Below are 25741 nucleotides of genomic sequence, written 5' to 3'. Positions count from 1 at the left end.
CAGAAACCACATCAGAGCCTTTGGTGGAGGAAGAAGGATTTGCTTTCTACAGTACCATAGCAAAATTATATTTTTTCAAGAAACGTATATGCCTCTGTGAATTACTTTTGACTGCTTGAGTAACACCAATTCATTCTCTGTTACTGTGCCAGGGTGTGTGTTTGTACTGTAGGCTTCTGTGTGTGTGTGTGCCGTTTTACCACTGCTACATATTATGGTCCCTTGGGTGAGATGGTCCCTTTCCCTCCTTGAAGACCTCAGAGCCTGGAAGAAGCTTTTAAGGAGTCCTGCTCCAACATAGGAGTGGCCCATCCATAAATATTGTATTGAAATGAAGCACTGGAGGATAAGACTCCCGTGACCTAATGCATCCTAGACTGCAACCCCTGGAAGGAAGAGGGATAAACTAGGGGTTTAGATCTACAGAAGTCTACATTAAAACTACACAACTAAATCCAGTTGCTCTATACATTATAGGGATTTACTGTATATGATAACAAACTTTCATAGATTTAAATAGGATCTTAACATATCAAATCAACACAATTTGATGTAGTTTGTATTGCCTACATCTAATGTCCCAAAGGGCTTCACAGTTATCGACAGACACCAATATTAACTTTAATCATCAGAGAATAACAGAAATTCCCAACAAAAAACTCAAGAAAAAAAATGAAGGAACCTTGGAACCTCTTTTCAGTGAGGATTACCTTCTTCCAGAGATTGTTAGTAAGATATAATGGACATACCCAGGCCTGGAGAAAATTGTTCATAGGAATGAAAGAAAATATTTTGTGGAATTTAGTATGGTTATAAGTGCATTGAGGCTAAGTGTTCTGCATTAGCCAAGGTCAGTTTGGGGAAATGGTGAGTATCCCAGATCACACCCACTGGAGGGGCAATTAGACACCAGAAACCTGAGGGGCCTGTGAGACGGCAGCTAACACCAGCGGCCCTCTTTGTCATCTAGAACCCAATCGTTTGGGACATACAAAAGGAGAGGGCGTGAGATGAAAGAAAATACGGTTTAGAACTGCGGAAGAGCAGAAAGTAGTTACAATGTTAGTCTGGATGTGGTCCCCTCCAGTTATTTTTCAGCACAAACTGTGGTTTAGTTATAGGACTGACTGAAAGGAAAGTTTTTTTCCCTTGTTTAGATTTAAACACTGAGACTGTCTCAACCCCCGAAGAAATAGAAAAAAGTAATTTTATTCCAGAAGATGGTTGATTCATTAACAAATATTTCAAAATCTTATGAAACTAAATAGTATGTGTTTTTGTTTGGCACATACCACTTCAGCTACAGTATATCGCATATCCATGGTGATTTTTGACAAATGTTTTCAAATAATTTGGCAGAGACACAGCATATAGTATTATAAAGACATGATGACAGAAAACAGAGCCTTGTGGTAAAATACAGTATGTCAACTTTACTATCTACTGGATACAGTGTATGTGAACAAATTCAAAACCCATACAACTACAATACTCACTATGATTCTCAAAAGCTGAATGGGATGATCAACAGTATAAAAGGCTGCACTCAGATATAAAGAAACAGAGACTGAGACAGAGGCTTCATCTACTGTAGAGCAAGCTATCATAGTCCTGACTCTTGATATGGCCTTTACTGTATTTCGTACTAAAGCTATTAACGCTAGCCAGCGAAAGGGTTACATTTTGTTCTCAAATATTTTACTTTGTACTGTTGTGTCAAGCTGTTACAATGTACTGGGTGCTGTACTGTGTGTGGTCCAGACATCAAGGTTCACTTCTAGTGTGTGGAGCAGCACTTTAGCCTCTCTTATTGCCCTGCATGGTGACCATAGACATCCTCCATCCTCCCTTTATTCAATAGACTTCCGCCACCACCTGGTCTTTACATGTCTTATCCATCCAACAGAAGAAGAAGGCTGGGTTCTACCTCAAAGGGATGGAAAGATTACCTTTATTTCCATTATAAAGTACTTTAGATATGACTGACATCTTTGAACACAGCAGGGACCCAAAACCCGGCACAGTATTCCTTCATTATATTGTGCTACCTCAGACGAAAGGCTACAGTGCGGTAATAAAAGACCAATGAATGGTGTGCATCCTGTATTGACTTGTTTGCTGAATAACAGAGTGGATTTTCAGATGTATTTATAATGGTCTTATTAAAACGTCTTTTGATCTAAAGAATACAACAATAGCTCTAACATATTTTATTTTGCTTTGTACCCACACTTTCCAAGAATCAAAAGAATATCCAAAATGTGTACTACTGCAGGTTTAAGAGGGATTTAATTGTTACACTTCTAAAATGTAATTTGTGCATGTAGGAGGGTTAAGCGCCATGTGAACATTATTGATGGAAATCTTTTTACTCATTGATAATGCACTACTATATTACCATTGTGATTCCACAGAACTAGTGTGACATTATTTGGATTAGGATGCGGAGAGTGGTCAAAGTTGACCCTTTACTACAGTTTAGGAGATTGTATGCATCCATCAATTGTAAATGTATATACACATATTTGTAAATACTTTTGTAAGGTAAAATTACAGAAGACTGATTTAGTTTAATGAGAATTAACGAGAATGCAGATATCAGTCAGGTATATATTATATGGCATATGATCAGTCAGATATGGAAGTCAGGTGGCTGAGAGGGTAGAACATCGGGCTAGTAATCTGAAGGTTGCCAGTTTGATTCCCGGCCGGTGCAAATGACGTTGTGTCCTCGGGCAAGGCACTTCACCCTACTTGCCTTGGGGAGAATGTCCCTGTACCTACTATAAGTCGCTCTGGATAAGAGCGTCTGCTAAATGACTAAATCTAAATGTAAATATCAAGTAGAGAATACAGTGCACTTTAGGTAGATTAACACTGACACGTCTCTTAAAAAAATGGTGACATCACAGGTTCATCCACTATGGTATAAATATATCTGTAAATTTGAGACTGCACATTTCCATTTTAGTACAAAGTAAAGTCGTTGCCACGTCCAAACCCAACTTCATCATACAGTGCTTTGGTTTTAGGGTGCTTAGGGTGTGTTATTTGATGTAAAACTTTATTTCTCATCATCACTTTCCACTGGAATGTTCTTCCTCTACTGTGTCACCATTGCAAAGTGCAAATGTGGTGTTTTTAATAACAAAAATCTGTCGTATATATTCCGGGAAGCTTGGTCTAAACCCAAAAATATCATTGTGCTTGGCAAGCTTTTCAATGTGACCAGTTGCTACTGCCTTCTGTCTTTGTAGTTGTAAACCAGAAACAAATTTACTCTCCTTATGGATCCAGTCACAAGGAATTACTGAGCTAGACAACTTATAAACAGACCTTTCCGTTACACTAGGCATGGATACCTGTTTCAAATTAAGAGTTATTGATATATTTAGCGGTTCAGATGGACTGAAACAGCTCTGTGCATTACACATAGTCCAAATTCTATCAGACATAAACAAAGGGATCTCATGTTCTTAGAGCTGATCAAAATGTTACAGTTTAGTGTTATTCAAACAAAACATGCCAAGAAAAATGTCACTTTTAAGATTTGAGAAATCTGTAAATAGCTATTTGGTGGGGATCACACTAATGTCAAGCATTTGATTCAAACATAATTGAAACACACATGCTGAACTGCCAACATCAACAAATGACATCTGCTGTTGCTGGTTATGTTGATAGTTTGCTGTATGTGCTAAGGTGTAACATTTAGAGTAGCCAAGGTAAACACTATGTTTGCTTTTTTATAGATTTTGTGTTCAGTTACTTTTTACAACCAGCTTTTTTTTAACTGGTCATTGAATATGCATTTTATACCATATCCATTGAAAGAACATTATACATCAGGATACTAAAAATATCAATTAATCGTTTCACAGAAGGACATTTTGTGAAGCTGTACACTCCGAGCAGATGTGCAGTGGGCAGTAGTAGCCATAGGAAGTTCATTATTTGACTGCTTCAAGTGCAGTTTCTCTTTGCCTACAACGTATATCAGTAGAGTAATTCAATTCATTTTCCAATAACCAAACTGGTAGCTACTTATTCTACCCTACATGTATCGTCCTGACAACTCTTGAACCAAAGGGCATTCCCCACTGAATCTGGTCAAATTAAATCACAGCATATTCGATCAACTTACAATCAATCAGAACAACAAATCACAAATCACACGCTTGCAATAACTGTACCCCATTCTTTTTAACCCTTAGAAAAAAAAGGTATTTGAAAATGGAACAATAAATTAATCCAAAACAATCCCTAGTCCTCTAAAGATTTCATTATTTCACATTTCAAACAAAACAGCAGCTAATTATAGCCTTAAGCATAAAGCTTTGATGCATTTTCCCACAGCAGGATACCTTGGCTTGTATTTTCTTAGAAGTGCCTTTTTTGGTTCCTGAGGTAAACTGCCCTATGGCGTGCATTATAGAGGTGTGCATTCTGTTTGTTAAGGCTATTCGTGGGCTTGATCACAGTTTAATACTGAATCATTGACCATATTGGCGGTAAACCACTGTAAAGGACATTGTGAAGGTCTTTAAAGGCCCATCTTACTAAAAACTTGAGTGTTTATGGCCACATATACCTTCCTCTTAAACATCTTGTGTTGTTAGTGGTAGCATTCTGTGGAAATGAGGGTAAGGTGCGGGGGGGGGGGGGGGGGTCACGGGCACAGTAATTTCCTCTTGGCTATCTTCCCAGTCTTTTTTCCTAGCCCAGACCCCAGGCAGGCAAACAGGTCTGCTCACCCATGAGGAGAAGTGTGAATGGGGGATCCATCCTGGGCCTAAACAGCCTAGTGGTTTCCAGATATCCAGTTTCACTACATTAGGATGACGCAGCTCCATCTGGGCAGGCCCTCAGACACTCTCATTGAAGTAGGGTTGGGGTTCTATTATGACATCCAGACTTGCATGGAAGGCATAATTGTTTTTACTGATGCTCCCTGATGCAGTGCCCATGCATCCTAAGGTTCCTGTCTCTCGGCCATGCTAGTGTGTTTCCTATTATGAACGTCTGTGGTGATTTCGCTGGACTGGAAAAACATAGCTAATATGGTGTGATCTGGAAAAAGCTTTGATGCAGGAGCTGTACAAATAAACCGATGAAAGCCATATGGTTTGCATTCATCTCTTAATTTATTTCCTATAAATGTCTTTAAAATGTTCTGTTAAACCAACACGTGTGTAACCAGTCTTGGAAAACAAAGGCCCAGAGATTATTTGGAGAAGTGTAAGGATTATGAATATTTGTTTATGTAAAACTAAAGAAAACAATGACAAAAACGTATAAAGCAGAAGAAAACTAAACTGCTGCAAAAAATTCAAAAGTAAGGACATATATTTCCTCATAAAATTGGATATTGGGTTACCTTGGATTTGGATCTACAGTAGGTTTTCCAGTAGACCAGTTAGCCAGCAATGGATCTCATGTACCTTAAATTTTCCAAAAGCAGTACCGTTTGCTGTGGTGGTGACCAACTCTCCTAGAGGCCAGACAGAAGGAATAGAACCTGGTTTTACTTTGAGCCCTGTCACAAGGGCACAGGCATTTCAACATTGTAGTTACATAGGAATTGCTATACAATTACATGGTTAGAGTTTATTAGTGGTCTATGTAATTACAAAAGTATAAGAAGACACATCATGGGGAGGGATGTAAGGGGTAAGTGGATGTTGTACAGTGGCAGTCAAAGGTTGTGCAATGTTAACACTGACTTACCCCTGAAAAGCCCAACCTACCCTATATCAAGTTTTACTTGAGGAATAAACTGCACTTCAATCCATAACAAAGTGTAACTACATAGCAGTTCCTATGTATGTGCAATTCAGTGACTATGGGTATTGCTATGTTGTTATGTGTTAGTAAAAAGCTGGATCGAATTTTTGCTTGAGTTCGCACTGCCTAACTACTAACAGGAGGTAGATAGATAAACAGACAAGTAGCCTGTCCAATAATTTGATTCGGTCTGAATGCCGTTGAATTGTTACGTGCGGTCCAAACTAAATTATTGGTTGTGTTTATTACAGTCCTGCGATGCCCACAGATATCAGATTGATAACATTTTACTGTCAAAACTTTATTTATTGGTTCCTATAAGGATGTAAAGTATATTTAAGCCAATATGATATAAAGTGTGTCTCAATAACATTACCGACCATGCTTTGCTGACCTTAATGTAAAGTGTTGCCCAAACCTTGAAATAGTCTTTAATAGGACTGTGTGTGTCTCAGATCAGAATGAACATAAATCCAGAGAGAACACCAATATTAGAGCAAAGCAGACACTGCCGTTCCTAGTCGAACAAGACACGATTACAATCATGAAAGGATACATCATGAGACATCAAGACATGCACATTTAATAGCTAAAACACAATATTCAAAGGTATTTTTCATTTAGTCTCCATACAATTTATTTTATTTTGTGAGATTTAGATAGTAAAATGTACTTTTTAGTAGCTCAGAGTGGAAAGGATAGCTGTGATCGCTGATTGAAATCAGAGGTAACTGGCTGAAGTGTCAGGGCAAACTAACTGACTGGATATGTGAATTGCAATATCTGACGGAGATTCCTCTCAGTAGTCTGTACTCAGTACTCTGACGGTCTGGACCTAGTCGCCAAGAGGACAGCGGTCTCCATTGACGAACAACAGGGAGTTCCTGGTCCCTTCCTTTCCTGTCCATTCATCTGCCTGGCTGTTGTGTGATGCTGCGCTGATCACATGACCCCAGCCTTTTGGCTACCACTGCTTAAACTGACATTCGCCAACTCTGACCTGAGTTTAGCCTGTGTTCTGCACCTCTCTTTCACCAACCGTCTCTGGGGGAGGGGATCCCTCACTGAATTGCTCCTCCCAAGGTTTCTTCCATTTTTCTCAATTGAGTTCTTCTGGTAGTTTTTCCTTGTCTTCCTTGAGGGTTTAGGTTGGTTGAGAGGCAGCTCTATTGGCATATGTGAAGCCCTCTGTGACATACATTTGATTTGATACTTTATTTTATACTTGCAACCTGGTATACAGTATGAATTGTACTGTATCTAAAAGTTTAACTGGTGACCTTATTTTTTTCTTTTTCTGTGGGATAGATTCGACAGGGAGGATTAATTGGAGTGAACCACTGACACAGTCTGAAACACACCCTGCCCAGCTAACTGTAAACAATGGGGGTGTGGATTAGTTTGGAAACAATGTGTTTATTTAAAAAGCCAACTTCCTGTGTGGACTCAACAGCGCTCCCATTAATTTTATTGGCAGCAGCACCAGTTGAGAAAATCATTGTTTAGGAAAATACAAAACACAAAACAAAACAAAAAAGAACATTTCATCTTCGCAGTTGGTTCCTGTGAGATATAATAAGTGCATAGTGATAATTCATATCATATTTGCTATTTGTGTTGTCCAATCTCAGTAATCTAATTCAAGAAAAAAAAGAATGAGGGTACATGTTTTTGTTTGGATTTCATTTGTATATTATCTGTGCTTTATGTTTACTGATGTGGGATTTAGGGAAAATGCTGAACTTAGCATTTCTGGTTGAACCTAAGAAGTCTGTATCCAGTATGCAGTTTTGCCTGAGGAGCCTTGAATTCAGCGAGCAATTGTGAGTGCCCACAGGCTACACCCACAAGCCCCACTGCCCAAAGCCACATCCTGTCCATAAGAAACACGCCAGCAGTTTTCTCTTGAGGAGAAATAGTTGAAATAAGCTAATTTCAATTACCAACAAAGTAAAGACAGATGAATGTTCACACTTTATGGATTAATGCCCTTTGAGTCAGCCTCGTTTATTATTTCTCACATCCCTCATGAAATCAAAATAACCATTACCATTAGTTTTGCCTATCAAACAATAATATAAATAACATTGCAGTATTCCCTTGAACATTTCAATAATTACATAGACAAGTACAGCAAACAAACAAAAAAGAAGCCAAACCAGTGTTGCGTAGTCAACATTTGGTGAATGTGTTCATTTCCAGCATTGACAGATGCGGTATGAAAGAGCATGAAAAAGCATTAAGAATCAGCAGTGCAACCTTGCCCATCCAGACGTGTGATCAGAGGGCGTAGTGTAACAGGTAAACTCTGGGGAGGGTGTTTAAGCCCTAGTTAGGCATGTAAATCCCACCCTTTACAGGCAAAGCGCTCCAGTAGATCCCTGTCAATTTCCTGCAGCTGTGCTTGGGCGGATTTACATGAATACACTCTATCACTTGCGCTTAGCCTTCTGTCTTATATATTTGCACACTTTTTGGGCATAAAGGTTGAAAAATCTTTCGTAAGTTTTTCCCTTTCCTATTTTTATACTCTTCTACTTTTTGTCTTTTCTCAAGAAAATAAGGTTATATTTACAAGCCACTCTGCACCACATCTTTCGTAAATTGACTCCTCAGTGCTGTCCATGGGCCAGGCACAAGAAGGTAGCTGCCTGTTTCCTGATAAGCTGGCAGAACCTATCAACCCCCACAAGAAGATAGTGCTCTGTATTTCTGTCATGCTTTATCATCAGCTGAGGTGAAACTAAACCGGCTCTAAGCGAGAGTAGAGGGGCCATTTTCGTGGATTACAGACACCGACTTTAATTTCAAAGACCATTGGTGTATCCAGGGAAGGTGCAGGCTTCGTTTGCCACAGATTGGCAGCGGGGTCCTGATAAGGACTCACTGGCGTTGTTCGTATTCACCATGGGGGCCTATTGATCTCTGAGCTGGTGGTTCATTTCAAAGAATACATGGCAAATGGTGTTAGAGCAGTGGTGTGGGTCCCCTGTTCACCAGACACACTGAGCTCTGTGCTAAGTTTTCTACCCATTCTGTCGAGTTGTACAGGAAATGCACCACAGAAAACCAGGGTATTTGTCAGGAGTCATTAAGAAAGGAGGTGACAGTTCAAATGAACAGCTTTTAGTATTTACAATACAGTACAATACACTAAAGCCAAGAAGAGAGTTTTTTTCACGACAACTAAGCTGTATGAATAGAATACATACAGATATGTATAACTCTTCTTCTTGCCCGCCTTGGTTTTTAACAGTTAGGCCTTATGTGGCTGAGAAGATAGTGGATAAAAAGTCAATTTAATTCAGCATGTCTGTCAGCTCAAAGGCATTTTCCTCCCATTGTTCACTCTATTTGACCACGTCCCTGAATTGTTTATGAGAAATCTTGGGACATATTTCATGTTGTCTTATCTCATAAGTGCAATTTTTCATGACTGAATTTGGGAAAAGCTTAACGCGAGGGCCTCTTATTTTGATATCAGTGGATGTTATTATTAGAAAACCATTTCAAATGATATGTCACAAGGGAGAAAATATCATTTACAAATCACTAATGACTTGCAAACAGTTCTTTTGCCTCCGGTGGAAGATGACGCCTCTACACAGTATGTGTTCGTCCCTCCACAGGGAGAACCATTGTGATCCACTTTTTTTTGTTGAGGGAAGGCGAAGAGGGGAGTTACAAAACAAACAGTGGTATCCACTTCAATAAAGTCTTACTTCTTAAAGTCCAATCTCATTAAGTGATCACTACGGTCATCAAATGGTTTTAGGTGTGTTTGTTCTGCATATGCAAATTCTATACTACAATATGTACATATTTTTGCAGAGATGGATTTGAATTTTATATCAATTATTTAGTAGGCGTTATTATGACACTTTGCATCCTCTTTCTGGGTGGATCAAACTCACCTTAGTGCCGGACTACCAATAATGAGTCATCAATAAAACATTTTCGGAATGTCGAAAAGATACTACTGTAGATGCTTGATTTAATTGTACATGGCCTCACTTGGTCATTAGTTCACTATGGCGTGAATGGCATGCTATGCAAAACATGGAGGAGGTTGTAGGGTGTCTGATATGGCTTGACAGTTAGTGCATCGAGCTGGCCCTTCATTAATGTTAATCATCATGAAATTGCAAAAAGTCAAATCTATGTGCGTATGCAAATATTTAAAGCACTTATTTCTAATGTGAAAAATGTGTTGTTGTTTCTAACTCTATCGTTTGCATGATTGGTTTTGGCATATTGTCCTGTTCCTTATATCTCCAGATTTCCCAGAAATAAAGGTGGCTTACATATAGGATGGGCACGTGAGTGATCTCTGCTGGGTATGTGTTTTTCATTAACCTGAGTAAAATGGATGAACAAATGCATGATAGATACCATAGTTTGAAAACAAGAGCAGACAATATTACCATTCCACTTCAGTTAAAAACACGCTTTGTTAAAAAGTTTTCGTCTCAAACAGTAACTTACCCAGAATGTGGATGGATCTGTATCCGGATGGAGAAAATCAAAAGTTTGGGGGATGAGAATAGTAATAAGAAACTCGGAAGAGAGAGACAGACCACAATGAAGGAGCAGTCTTTATTGCCATCAAGACATACTGTAATAACTTAATGCAAATTGTAACTAGTTAAGCACAGCAAAATAATATGATACCATTGTCTCCAGCAGATTGGTATTATAATGTTAGCATGTGCAAATAATTACATTTTCCTCCTGATACAATTACATTATTTGTTCTGGTTGTATTATACACCAATAAAAGCAAACATCATATTAGGATTCATTGCACTTTTCGCATTGCATTATCAATATGTAGAAATAATTGTCTGCTGAGAGATTAAATTACATTATTGTGTATCTTTTTCATGCCTAATAAATAATGATGGATGGCTTTTATTTTCATCACCACCTGCAACCATTTTGTCTTCCCCCTGCAAGTAAAAAATGAGAAAAGAAAGAAAGAAATAAAGGATTGATAGAGCTTGGAGCAGTCAAAACACAGCGGTATATTTTAGCATTCACTAAAGGTGGAAAAACATCTAATATAAGGTAGCATATTTTTTGTTACAAATCAAATCAGTTTGCCATGACTTTGTTTTTCATTCATGGATTCATATCAAGAGTTGTGAGCTGAAAGTTAGTAGTTAATAATGAGCACGACAAAATTAAGAATCCAAACAGAATTATAACTACTGTAAATATCACAGTCATACCCTTTGCTTGAATCACAGTCTAGTTGTTTAATTAAAAACTGTAATTTTGAATGTACAGCATGTTAATTGACTAAAGATCCTCTAACTCGTGATGATCCCCACCACGCAGTGTTGTGAAACTGAATCTGGTCCAACTGACAAGGAGACATTATGCACAATTCCTAGAGATTGTTTTACAAATACCTTACAGTATATGTCCACATACGGAGGCATGTTTCAAATGTACAATTTGGTATCGGTGTTGTATTTTATTTATTTTTACACAACCTCAATCATTAAATATGCACTTGGTGAAGATAAGACAATTGATTAGCTACCAGTCTTCAGGAAGCTTCATGTTTAATTGGGTTCTATTTTTTGCGGTTGGCATATCTTAATAGTCAATACTGCTCCCTCAAACTCCTGTTGCATTTGATGCATTTGTTGGCATTCTGTTAGTGAAGATAAAAGAAGGTAAGGACATTATAGTCCTAGTTAATTGGCATCAGAACGAAAATGCTGTTATAACTTCATAACTTCTTAAGTCATGCCTTGTGCACAGCTAGACATACACTATTGTGAAATTTACATTTTAATGAAATATTTGAATAAGTACTTGATATTCACTCTACCAGGTCTCCCAGTTCTAAAACCAACATTTCATGTTTGTGTTTTGAATGGCAGCGTCAAGAAAATGAGCATGTCAGTCATACAGATTAGGGAGGCATCAGTGTAAAGTCACAGGCTGCCTCAATCAAGGTTCACTGCAGGTAAACACTGACCATGGACATGTTTAAATGATAGCTTTTTGGAAAGAAGGTATTACATTTAGAGGGAAATGAGAGGGGAGAACAAGTCCATACAAACACCAAACTGTTATCCCACTACAGTCTGCCTTAGGCTTCATAGGTTTATTGAAGATTAGTATACAATAAAGACTGTATGTATAAGTAATAATGAAAATGTTGCTAATGGCTAACGGCTAGCTACCTTGGCTATGAAATGGGATGCATTTTTAATTATTTAAAAATGTTGTGCGTAACATTGCTCATACTAGTAAGCTCTAGATTTCTTATTTGTTGTGACATAAATTAGGTGAGTGAAATGTAATTATTGTTACTCTGTCTCTATTGCGTTATTAAAAGTCAGTAACACAGTTTCATGTTGAAAATGTATCCACTGGAACATGGAAAACATACATATTGAGATTTGGGTTGGGGTTTTTAGGCTGTAATGTAATTGGAAACAGTTCAAACCAAGACAGTAAAGCTGCCATCTGTTTTCTTTACCACAATAGACAACCATAATGATTATTCTAAATCATGCTTGTACGAGTTTTCAACTCTTCATTCTTGAGGCAATGAGAATCTGATTGACTTATTATTGACACAATCACACTTTTGTGTGAGCTCATTATATCCAAAGCTGTTTATCTTGAGATGTTGGAACATATTCATTAGTTTGACCTGATTGATTCATGCTAACTCACATGATATGGCCTCTTATGTGGCAACATTCACAACAAATAATACTCTACCTCATTACCCTATCTTATACAATAACCATGTATACTGTCATATATGTGCATTTTGCATAAATCAAACCAGACTGTCCTTCTTACCGCCTGGTCATTCTTGTGATACAAGAGCAACATTTGGTTTTACAGCAGCACACCTTAGCATACTCCTCTGGGAATTACTAGGAGGAACTTTACATTCATGTTTCTACAATATGTATTGTTAAAAACATCATAGGTATATAAATTGCTATGTGATTAAAAGGTATTATATGTGCATAGGTAATATAGGATACTACACAAAAGTGTAAGAAGGAACAGTATGGGGGAGGGGTGTGAGGAGTGAGTCAAAGTATCCAATGACCCCTGGAAAGCCCAAGCTCCACCATACCTGTACCCTGACTTGACCGCTCAACTGTACTGAACTGTAGCTACTAAGCATAGCAGTAACTATGTAACTACAATGGCCGGGTTTCCCAGATTCAGATTTAAGAAGAGAACATTCTTAGAACGACCCTAAGAAGCTCTTAGCGTTAAGAGCTCTTAGCGTTAAAAGCTTCTTAACAAATCTAGGAAACCCGGCCAATGTTGTTACTATGGCCATTACTATGTAGTTATGTGGTAGTTAATGTCACCATAATGTAGAGGGTTGCAGAATGTTGTTTTACTTATGTTGTGTTTATAAGCATTCTGAAGTCTTAACAGTCATGCACCAGTGTTTATAATATGACGAAAGGTCCACATAGCTAAGCTATTTTATGCACTACCATTGGCCACACTCTGGAGCACTAACGGATGTGAGATGTACCTCTATTCTTTCATCAGTACTGCTCTTCCTGGCTTCTCTTTTAATTGCTTGCACTCTCTTTGAAACATAGATGTGCCTTCTAATGAAGAAGAAAGCGGGCCCAGCTGTGTATTAATGCATGTAATGTTGGAGCTGGGGCTTGGAGCAAGCCGGCCGAGTCTTGTTTAGAATGGGGGAGGGGGCATTCAGACATGCCTTTTGAACAGCAGGTGGTAATTGAAACAAAACAAGGGCTGATTAGGGAAGCGTCTGGCAACTCATGATCCAAACAGCGCGCTACAGAGGAGCCCAAACACAAGAGCCCTGGAATAAAGTGGTCATCATCTAATTAACAGAACATGTTTTAATTACTGAGCAAACCAAGCAGTGCAGTGTGTCAATTTAACTGATGTGGTAAGTGCCAGTTTACAATATCAGAAACAGACAAATAATTGGAATCTAATTACAGGCAGGTCTATTGCACACCAGCGCCTGCAGCCCATCTTAATAAACAAGTTTTTACATGAAACCATGAATAGCAAATACTACAGGGCTACTAATTGCCTCACTGCAATATTGGGAATTTGCCAGCTTTGACAATTTAACTCATGCTCTTGTGTGGATTGCTGTTGCTCTGCCATGCTTTAATTAGAATGAAATGAAGAGCTTGAATCTAGTTGAATTGCTATCCAATAGAAGTAAATATGATGATTGGTTAATCTGGCCATTTGGTTTCCCAAAGGTGGGTTCTTCTCATAAAAGAGCATCTCTGTGCATCTCAAACAGACTAATATGTCTGAAATATGAGAATACTCCAATGATAAAGGTTTAATCCAATATGGTCCTTATGTCATATGATATGTAATGTGTATATATATATATATATATGTATATATATCAATAAATGAATATGTAAAATAACTGTATTTTTTACAATACAGTAAATTAAATATAATTCATGTGTTTAGGAAGATTCATATAACATTAACTAAGACCCTAAAATTATCAAAAAGGAATATTTCCCGTATTGTAAAAACCCCTACATTCAAACGATCATACAAGCAAGACACAATTTGTTTAAAAAAGTAACACTGGATAATAAACATGGACATTCTAGATCCTAAATGGAAGATGAAATATTGCCTGCAAAAAGATTGCTCGTGATTTTATATTGTTTCCATTAAATCTTGTCTTTCAGTGCCTTTAATTAATAATATACTTGTGACATTTATGTATAGGAGCAATAAGCTAAGCGAGAAACAATTTATGTCACCCAAAGCTTTTTAACGAATCAATGCAACTATTTGTAATTGCTTGTTTCACAAGATTAAAAGTGCTTAGACCTGATCTCTGTCTCCTGTTTTGTGGCCAACCTGACCTGTACTTCCGTCATAAAAACAGAAGTCTCGGTCATCAGCATTAATACCCATCAAGAAATCCATATCGCTAATATTTCTGGAATTTTAATGCAGTAAGAATTTATAGCTTATCAAATGCAGTTACCTAAATTGCTGTTAAGAAAAGACAGTTTAAGTGTCTATTTTTAATTACAAGATCATTTAATGTTGAAGCTGAGATGATAGTGGGGATCATCACAGACTGTACAGTACAGTTCTGTACAGCTCTCCAGAATAGGACAAAATCAATATAAAGATTAAAATGAGAAGAATACTTGTATTAAAATAGTTACTTTTTCAGTACAGGTGCACACACACACATTAAATGAAATAATGGATAGTGGCTGTGACTCAACACACACACAGACAGCCATCTATATTCATGTTTTTCACGCAAGTACAAATACTTTGAGCAAATGAAAGACTGCAGAATTCAGGAAACATTATGAACAACCAGCATTTTATTGCATGTTTAGAATGCTTACGTCAGTAATCGCATTGTACAGCATCTGACTGTACAACAGAATAGTCTGTGTTAGACAGACAAGGAATGATGAGGAGAGTACAGACTGAAGGAGGCGATGAGCATAATCTTTTGTATCTTTACCAACAGAAACCAGTTCAGCTTCAACAGAAAACTGAGCCTTGCTGCTGAAACATGAGTGCACCACGCCAACTGCTGGGCTGGCCTCTCGATCTGAAGCCCAGGGTGGTGGAGATGGAAGGCTATGGTACAACATAGTGGTGAATAACTGAGGGTTGGATGATAATGGATGAAACCTTGGTAAATTTGCATGGCTGCACGTGTCTTAAGGGAGTTCTCTGATGCCACCTGCACATAGCAGCAGAAGGTTAGGGGACTCAGGTTGAGTTTTAGAGTCAGTGCATATCACGATGTACAATGACTTATTCCCATCCCATTTTGAACCTTCCAGTACTTTGTGCTCAACTTAAGACATATGTCTGCTGTGCTTGGTACTTATCCAAAAATAAACACATTTCCAAACAGTCGAGATAAAAAATATATATTTAGAGGCCAACTTAAAGCGGTGTCTACTGTTTCACCAACTGACTGATGATGATGATGATGAACACCACATTGCTGATGGTTGCACTGTATGAATAAAAAACAAAAACAGCATTTAACAATAATCTTTACATCTTGGCACTGCATATTTTTCTTCTTTTACCTATTAGTTTAATATAAAATATCATTAGATACACCCTTATATTATAACTGACCACTTAATATTTCTCATCTCTGTGACCCTGGAATTAGTCATGCAAGTGATCTCCGTCTTGTAGAGGAAATATACCTGTCTGCCCTTTCTCTGAGCAGTAATCTGAAACATGTAGCCACAGAAGGCAGTGGCTGGACCATCAAAAGGAAGTGGAAGTATCAAAACCAGCTTAACACAAAGAAGAAAAAAATCTGTACAAAATGCTTAGGTCAATGATAACAGAGAAAAGTCTGTTTTCTATTTTACAGTTTAAAATCCAAAATCGGGGATAATCCCCCACCCTGCCCCCGCCCATCTCGTCCAGATGTCTGCATGGGTGACTTTTTAAAAGCAAGGATTACTAAGTAAAATACATTTGCAGCACAGTTTGCTATTCCAATACATACATGTACAGCAGGTTTTCATAGCTATTTCATAGTTAATACAAAGCAGTTGTGATAAAGCAAACATAATATATTGATCTTTGAAGGAAACAATGTGAGAAAAGGGAAGAGGACACAAGGCTATACTGATATGTATGTACAATCTTATATTGGAAAGCACACAAAACAATACATCAGTATATCTAAGAACAGACCGCGGAAAAACAATTGATGGTATTAAATAAAGCTGGGTGATTTCTTCATGGAAAAGGCCTGAGGTTTGGATTGGTTTTGCAAAAATGATGTGAGACCCATCAAGATAAACAAGCTCTAATGTCATATTCTTACCATTTTTTAGTCTTTTTTATAATATCTTTCTCTCTACAGTTTAGACTACACATGCAAGACATACATCTAAGTGCAACTGAGTGAAATGTTTATTTTCCTCTTCTAATTGAATCATTCCCTATAGGTTTGAACTGAGGTATGCGTTCTAACAGTTTTCTCATGCTGTTATCTTTAGTAATGTCAAGCTACACATGCTGAGAATGTTCGAATCTACCAGCGTTTTCCCCTTATTGAATGACAAGTTAACCAGTGAAGGTCTGGCTTTGGATGAGCTCGCGTTGTTCTCACGATCCCAGTCAGGCTTCTACTGACCCATCCCACAGCTCTCTGGATTTAAAATATTTTCTGAAAACCACAGGTTGCTCTTTTAAATTAATAACAAATGCATGGAGAAAGTTTAAAATAACTGCCATTAAGTACCTTGTACCCAGCTTATTAGTTGACAGGAGTGTTTTTTAATATAAAAAGTAATAAGTTGACAGAAACTAAACAATCATAAAGCCTTGCCAATTTTAACAAAGAACAGTGGAGTCCTGTCAAGATACTAGGTCCCCTTAAAAGTGGCATACAATCGTTTGAAAAGATATAAATTCATGAAGAGTAAAAAATAAACAAAACATTGAATCATTGTGTGGTCCAGTTGAAGTATAGAATCCATTTCACATTGTTCTCTGCAACACCCTCTGGTTTACTGGTAAATCATTATAATCCTAGCCAAACTTTTATCCATATACCCTTTACGCACAGAAATCAGCTTTTTTAGTTGAGTTCTCCCTTTTCTTCTCATTGGCCTGAAGACAATGTTCCCCTAATTTGGTCATATGTTTATCTGACTATACACCTCCCTTTCACCTCCCGTTTTGGTCACTGCAAACCCCTGCAGCTACTGTACTCTTCAAGAGACCCCTTTGGCTTTAAATTGAATGACAGTCAAACAACTTGAAGAGCATTTTTGTCTAATAAATTTGCCATTGGCTTAACACAGCTGAGACTATTCTCCATTAAAATACCCTTTTACATCCAATGGGAGAGAATGGAGGATATTTGGCCTTATCTGCTATTGCATGGAACAGAAAACATTATTTGACTTTGTAGTTTTTCTTTGGTAGTCACAGAACAATATATCAGACACAACAACTAAAACTAAAGTCAATTCAAAACTGAAATGATAAAAGTAATAAATTATAATGCAAAGTGGTTTGTTACAGTCTTGGTTATGAATCTTTGTATTCAATTTATTCTCCTATACCTGACTTGGGAAGAGCGTATACAGGAGCATCACTGTCCCAGAAGCTGTACACCTGTACTGAGTCCACCTTCTTAAATGTTGGGCCAACATCACTACCCTGTTAGGTTCTACTGGTGTTGAACCTCAGCTATACTCCATTCCCTCAGAGATTTAAAAGGGGAAGGGAGGCTGGAGGGTGGAACGTATACCACACGGAATGCAAAATGGTCAGTTGTTATTGCCAAGATTATTCCTACAGTGTATTAGGGACAAATAATATTTCCTTGAATGTGTAATTATTAATACTCAGTGAAAACTGTGAAAGTCGACGAGTCATGCATATGGTGGGAAACCTTAAAACTACAGGGAATGACTACTTTGACATCTTCAAGCATGGCCAAATAGTCACTCATGATTGAAATTACAGCATGGAAAACTAATGTTTCATCTACAATGACAGTTGTGTTGAGGAATCACAATTTGTTGGTCTAGAATGTTATCTTTGCCCTGCACACCTGACATTTTCTTTTTCTTTTTAAACCGGAGCTTGTAAATGATCAAAAATTTGGTTGCAGCTAACATGCTCTGGCGTGAAGGGCTGATTTAAAGTAGAATTTCATAAGGATAAATCATAACCTGCATGATTTCTCTGTCATTCATTCCCATCTTAAATTAAACTTCATTGATGCGTGGAGAGAACCTTCATTACGAGTAGTGCATTGCAGATGGACTTCATGAGCTGGGAGAATAGGGTAAGGGAGGGGGCAACATGTCAGGGAGGTGGAATTCTGAAGCATGTGGTATAAATGACAGAAAAATACTACTTGGTATTTGACATTCTGCTTCATGTATAAAAAGATATGGAACAACATGAAAGTAAATCATAAACATTCATCATCAAGTGCTGACCATACAGAATCTCCACAGCATGGGCATGAGGTCTGATCAGTTAAGGGAAGAAAAAAATGCAACAACGACAGCAATGAACGATGAAAAGACACATACATTTATATTTTATAACCCTTCACCCTCAAAACACACCCAAAACATCCCTCCCACCCCATAGATGGAAGCAAACCAATGAAGTTTTGAAGGCAGTGACAATTAACAAAATGTACACACACACACACACACACACACGGTGTAATGTAAATGTCTGTCAGTCTGTCTTGAGTTGTGGTCAGCTGTGTGTGTATGTGTGTGTGTGAGAGAGAGAGAGAGAGAGAGAGAGAGAGAGAGCGAGGGAAGCCCTCTGCAGTCCGTGCTCAGTGGTGTGCAGTGGGCTGCATGCAGTCCATCCTGGCTGCACAGTGCAGGACAGATCCATGTTGATCCGGGCCTCCTGAACAGGAACTAGTCCCCAGTACCAAACTGGTCCATCCAAACCAAGTTGAGTAGAAATTAAGTTTGTTTGCTTTCAGTTCACTGAAACCAAAAGTAGAAATAAATCAAAAATACTCCCAAGTGGGATATATTCTTGTTTTTGTGTTTTTTTTTTACTGTGTATTATAATGGCACTGAAAGTCAATTGAAACGTTTGCCAGCTGACATCAGAGGGCTGAGACTACAAGTCTTGTTTGCATCTGTGGAGTTGCTCCATCTCACAGATGACGAGGGTTTGTTCTGCCTCTGGGGAGGAGTCCCAGTGGGGGCAGGCCTTACAGCATGTCATCATGCCCCTGGTCGTCCTCATAATCTCTGTGGTGATCGAAATCTGGACTGTGGTTTGCTGTTGTCACGAGGGAGAGGGGGCCTTCGTGGTCCTCAGGGTCCAGTGGTTCATCTTTAACGCTGATGTGATGCCTGTTATAAAACACAACACAAACAGAGAATGTTATAGTTATTCTATCTTCAGCCCTTTATACCCTTGTTGAACCTTTCAGTTTCTGAAAAAAGACAAACAGATGTGTTGAGGCAGTTTCCAAAATGGCATAAGGCACACACAAAAAAAAGCTTGGATTTAATGAATCTCCGAGAGCTGGTTTCATTGACAGTGATGATAATTTCAGGTTCTTTTGAGGTATTCCAGTCCCTGGAAACCTGCGGGCTTTATTTTCATAGCAGCCGACAACCGGGTATTCACTTAGAATTGATAAATGAGGAAGATTAACAACGTGAGACGAGGAGAGGAGAGAATGGACTCTGTGGAGCGAGTGGGCTGTTGTCAGCCTCCTGGTGGCGTCGGATCAGTGGCGCTCTGTGTGTTCCCCTTCCTACTCGTTAACATGCACAACCTGCGAGGCGGGTCTCTAGAGGACGACCCCAGGCCGGCTTCTATCATTAATCAACTTCAAGCAAACACAGCGACCAGACACCGGCATACATGCTTTAAACTCCAAAATTAATGCATATTTTCACCAAGTGTCAATAAGGAAAGAAAAGCGTTGGCAGGAAGGCACGAAAGGAGAGGAGCAAGGCACGCTCAGCACAACACTGTGATAAGAAACAGAGCCCTTATGAGAATAATAATGCTGTCACTTGTAAACAAGGCAAAACATGAACCCCAGCCCACAGTCTGGGCAAAGAAGCTCTAAGGAGATGTGATCTGTCAAATTTCTCATTACAGCAACACCACAGGAATAAAGCACAGAGCAAGGCAGGCCTTCCTGCCGCAGGAAGAGAGGAGAGAAAAGAAGAAGAACCCTTAAGAGCAGCTGCAGGAGTTTTCCTCGTCTCACCTGCCAGTGTTCAGCACCATACTGAGGCCTCGACGCTATCACGACAACACACTGGACCGGGTGCTGTCTAAACACAGCAATCCTGGAACAAGAAGCCTGTTCCCTTGGAACCAAAGTTCATTTATTTAAGGTTGAACAAATGTCTTGTGAGATGTGCCGACACTGGGATGGAGACACTCCTATGCTAATGACCAGATCCACAGTGAGAGAAAAAGAGAAAGTCAGCTTCTCTATTGGTTTCAGATCAAAGTAACTCCACCAGTCACATCGCCTCAGGTCTCACTCCCTGGCTGCAGGGCAAACATGAAATTGTTATTATTATGCCATTGAACTGCATGCTGATTCTACACTCTGCCTGTAATTAGCTAGGTCTTTTTTAGGTCTGGTTACCTGCTTGTTGTCTGCCTCTACAGACTAAAGCCCTTGTTTCCCTTTCTGTTAAAAAGTCTGTCTCAATAAAGCAGCTGGAGTGGCAAGGCATGTGCTAAACACATGTGTTGTCACGGTGCCTACAGTCTGTCCACCAGGTTAGGGTGGTCCAGAGTTGTGTCTGCTGAGTCGCGTGAATAAAACCAACTCTGCCACGTTCTAGAGAGTTGGAAAGAAGATCATCCACTTGTGGGCTTTTTTGTTGAGATACCTATTCACATACTGTAAGACATCACTGTCTTAAGGGGAAGTATTTGGTATGTTTGACTTAAAAGAGTATTCCTTTGTTTAAAAGGCAGGGACCACAGAGCAAACACTTTTGTACTTGAATGAAGACCATACACATTTTTGAGCTGGATCAGCCTCGAGATGGGAAAGGGGAAGAGGTAGAGAGTGAGAAAGGGAGAGGGAGAAAAAGAGAGTGAAAGAGAAAAGGAGAGACAGGCTGCCTTTAGGGCCAACACACCCATCCTGTCTCTGCCTTTCCTGTAGCAGAGCCATGCCCAGAGCTATGTTCACTGTGATTAGGGATGGCTCTCTCCTCCATTTGGCCACAAGCTCATTACTGCACCTTTCTGTTTTCAGGCACAATTTTCCTCCAACTCATACATTTCAGGGGTTCATCCCTAAATCTACCAGAGTTGCACATCGGTGGTCTGCCCCACATCTGGAAACGATGCTGGCTGAACTGTGTTATTGTAGGCTTCAAACAACTTAACACACACTGCTATACAACAAGTGAACAGGGAGCTGTGGTTTCCAGGCCGACCACAGCTCTCCTACAGGAGAATCTTGGATCATTCTTTGAGACTAATTAGTCTTTTTAGTTGTTTTTCTTTAGACGGCTCTGAGGGTTTTGTACGTGTTTTAACTCATGTTTCAGTGTGGCGGAGACAGCAGCTCTGTCATTTTGTGTTCTGGCATTTGGTAAATATTTTAACAAATTGGAGAGGTGATTATGGTGGGACTCGGCAGACGGCAGGACACATTTTTGAACTGCAATAAAGGAGAGTTTATAAACTTGCTGTTAGAATAACAGTGGGCTCCGGTCTTTTCTTCCAGCCCGTCTGGCTCTGGAACCTTCCAGAAGGTGGAGTTTCCTTTCTGCAGGGAGGGCAGCCACAGTCCTGGCCATGACCTTTCATACAAGTGCTCCAAGATCGTTCCTCTCTTTATTTACTCTTCTTCTAAGAGTTCATCTAATATATTAACAGTTTAGATCCAATTCTAGGGGCATTTGGGAAAGTAGTGTGATTTTCAGTCAATAATTTCAGAGGATTTAATAGGCCCAGTGTGGAGAGTACCTCTAAAAATGGTCCCCTTATCCCCCCATGTGTCTCCAGACTGTGCAGTGCAGATGGAACGAGTGTGCGACTCACATAGCTGGCAAGGGAGACCGTCCTGGGCTGCTGTCACTGCCGTTGCTGTTTCCATGGTCCATCGCTCCGTTCATCTCCTCTCGGATGGCGTTTGCCAGGGAGTTGAGGGTGGGAGCAGTAGTGTATAGAGGTATGTTGTTTTCTGCCATTGAAGCCTGAAAAGCATGCACAGTGTTAAATGTGAAATGGAAGAAGAAGAACTGTCAGAACTTTGCAGTCTCCCATCACACTACCCGTACATCCGAAAACAGAGTGACCACGCATTTCACGTGGACAATGATGTTTATTATTTCCTGGCTGTCTCTGAAACCACTCTGAAACCACTGCAAAGGGTAAAGGTGAAACCTGGATGGTTGGTTGTGTTTACCTGGAAGGCAGCAGACAGGGCTGGTCCATAGCCTAAGCTGGTCTGGATGTTCTTCACTAACGCTGGACTTCTGCAGATACCATCAGACAGAGAGCATGTTACAGTCATTTACTTCAATTAATAAAAGGCATGGTTACTCAACTGTGTTTTATTAAACTCTACACTGGAATAAAGATGTAAATATTACAAAAGTGATGTGGTTTATAGCATGAAGTCAAGCTAACAGATATTTGTTTACCAAAATTGCTACTGTACACTCTATGGAAGTATAATGAATTTATGTAATTTAATTGTCACAAACAACTGCATATGAACTAATCAAAACAATCATTTTGGTATTTCATTGTAAAAACAAGATGATGGAAGCAGGTCTTGTGGACACATGATGCATGAAGCGCTAAACACAGAGGCATGATGGGAACACAGAAGCAGGGCATGCAGATGGTGGGAGTTTGGGGGGAGGGGGGAAGAAAGCCAGGGCAAAGGTTGCAGACCAGGTGGAAGCGCTTACTGTACGAGTAGCTCATCAAAGTTCTCATCTGCGGTGTATTTCCGAGGGCGGCCTCGCTGTACGTGACGCCCGCGCTTAAATTCTTCATCATCAACAGTCCAAAAGGACCCAAACTCATCCTCTACTCTCACAAAGCACTTATGCAGGGAAAGGTTGGTGCGAATGGCACCCTGGGAGCAAGCCAGCAGGACAGCCAGATGCAGATGCAGTGATCAATAGGTTGGAGAACAGACAGACAGACAGACAGACAGACACGCCAAGGACACAGACAGAGGAACAAGTGGAGGGAGAGGGTAAGGATCAAAATGAAAATAAGCATAAGCCAATGGTTGTTAGACACCAAGGGGCGGAGCTCTGACAGCATGGTGGGAGGGGGAGGAGGGGGGGTGCACGCCATAGCAAGCAGGGACTTTGGGGCAGTCGTGGCACAGACAATGGAATGGAGCAGCATCTGCCCAGCAGACAGCAGACAGCAGACACCCCCGTCAGCCCCGTCAGCCCCGTCAGCCCCGTCAGCCCCGCAGGCCAGACCTACCCAGTGATCTTTTGAGGGCGTCTCTTTTGGAACTCTAGTTCGTCCACTGTCCACACTGCCCCTTTTACGTTTTCTACTCGCACAAAACACTTGTGAAGACTAAGATTATGCCGGACTGCGTTCTGCAGTTGGTTAAAAAAAAGGGAGAGAGAATTGTCTATCAGCACAGAAATAATCTAACATTGAAAAGAGAAACATTTAGACACAACCTGGACATTATACAATAAGATCAATGATATATTGGCAGTAAATGGCTTTATAGGTACCCAATGACAAAACCACTGAATAAATATTTTTCAGTTACTACGGCAATATAGATTAATTGTGATTACATTCTTTGCATATCATTTACAACCTGGTCATTAATGAGCATCAACAGAACTGCAGGACCTTAAAATCCAACCTGCAGACTGAACAAAAGGTCTAGTTCACATAAACCTTTCATTTAGCTGTCATTTAGTCACTTTTAGTTATGACTGTACCCTTTAAAATAATTAGAAAGGGGGAAGACACATTCTAAAATCTGGTTGGCATTTAGTATACACTTGTCATCCTGACATTTGTAGTTCATGTGGACTTCTATTTCTAAACACATCATAATGGACACATGATACTATAATTCCATAACTGTGTCCCTTGTTATCTGACTACTACCTTGAGCTGTATATGCAGTGGCTGGCTATCCCTGCTTGTGTGTGTGTGCAGTCCTCCATGCAGGAGTGGCATGGGACGTGGTGTTTATAGCTCCACTATGCCCCTATAGAAGGGCTGTCAGCAGCCAGCAGAGCAGGCAGTTAGAGAGCCGAGGGAGGACAGTGAGCGGCAGGGGGTGAGAGGGGAGTGTGGGGGGGTTCACTCACAGCCGCACCATTGATACGCCAAAGACCCGGCCTTATGAGAGGAACCATCGATGCTTCATCACCCTCATATCCCTCTCTGTCTTCCTCCCTCCCTCGCTAATACTTCTCTCCAACGCCTTGTCCTCTTCACAGTCTGTTTCTTTCGTTCAATCTGTTTGTGTGTGAGCATGTGTGTGGCCCGGTGGAAAAGAGAGTGCTTTCAGTCTAGGGAGGATCTGAGCCAAGAGTCACTGGCAGTGCAGCCGTGTGTTACAGTAAACCCATGCCACCCACTACTAAAAACATCTCCAAATATTAGCCAGAAGTTTTAACAAGAGTGTACATTTTTTCCCTCATCAGTTCTATGTTGAAGGAACGATGTTTGTGCAAGGGATGGTTCTATCTCGAGGGAATAAGTGGGCATCCTGTAAGTAAAGCTCAGGGTAAGGGCTCATTCACTTCATTTAGCGTTGATACATTTGACTCATTTAACAAATCAACAAACCATCGCCTTCTGTTAAATAGGTTTAGTTTGGTCAAGAAGAGAAGTAATATTACCTTCCATGTGGCTGCGTTGCGTCTGAAATATGCAAACATTCGTGTGAACCAGTTGTAGATTTCGTTTAGTGTTAGCTGCTTTTCAGGTGACTCGAGGATGGCCTGAAAAGAAATGAACAAGAACAAACATTTAACGACATTCTGCCTGAAAAACCTTCAATTATTCAGAAGTGCCAAGGTTGTGTGTGCACTCCTGAAAAAACAGACAACAGAGAATCATCTCCTTATGACGTCGATTGTAGCTCTGCCTCTGTTTATAGGCCTTTCTCTGTTTCTCATTTAACGCTGCAGATTTGAATATATTTCTTTTGTCAGAGTAAATGAAGGGCAAGCGAAAACATTTCTAAGGCAGATTACTGGGCAGCAATTATGCTGGGCTCAGATTAATTCCTGAGATCAGAGATTACTGAGGGTTGGCGATAATTGACTGGCCATCTTTAAACAGGTTCATCCCTACTGTTGTGTGAAATGAATTTCTTAATAATCACACCCACTGTAATGCTTAATCAAAAGCAATTGTTATATATGGCCTTTTTTGAGCCCTGGACGCATTTTTGCACTTATTTTCAGAT

At 39.7% G+C, this 25741-nt stretch overlaps 1 protein-coding gene across 11 annotated transcripts in view; it reads right to left on the bottom strand.

The window, feature by feature from the left end:
* Nucleotides 1-17077: 17077 nt before the first annotated feature.
* The window catches only part of foxp1b (forkhead box P1b), a 129530-nt gene continuing 120866 nt past the window's right edge, over nt 17078-25741 (bottom strand). For 10 of the 11 annotated variants that reach the window (XM_084704624.1, XM_084704625.1, XM_084704623.1 and 7 more), the window contains 5 exons: nt 25170-25271; nt 23773-23894; nt 22727-22796; nt 22360-22514; nt 17078-19676 (listed from right to left, as the gene is read on the bottom strand). In XM_084704624.1, the coding sequence (XP_084560750.1) occupies nt 19532-19676; nt 22360-22514; nt 22727-22796; nt 23773-23894; nt 25170-25271 (594 nt within the window). In that variant the 3' untranslated portion in view covers nt 17078-19531. Of the gene's footprint in view, nt 19677-22359; nt 22515-22726; nt 22797-23772; nt 23895-24619; nt 24784-25169; nt 25272-25741 lie in introns of those variants that run through there. The other variant, XM_084704634.1, reaches the window with a different exon arrangement.

This window comes from Hypomesus nipponensis, chromosome 9, assembly GCF_054491055.1.
Source record: "Hypomesus nipponensis isolate SF chromosome 9, ASM5449105v1, whole genome shotgun sequence".
In the NCBI taxonomy this organism is placed as follows: domain Eukaryota; kingdom Metazoa; phylum Chordata; class Actinopteri; order Osmeriformes; family Osmeridae; genus Hypomesus; species Hypomesus nipponensis.
Note: the sequence above shows the minus strand (reverse complement) of the source record. Positions and strands in the feature narration are given on the sequence as shown.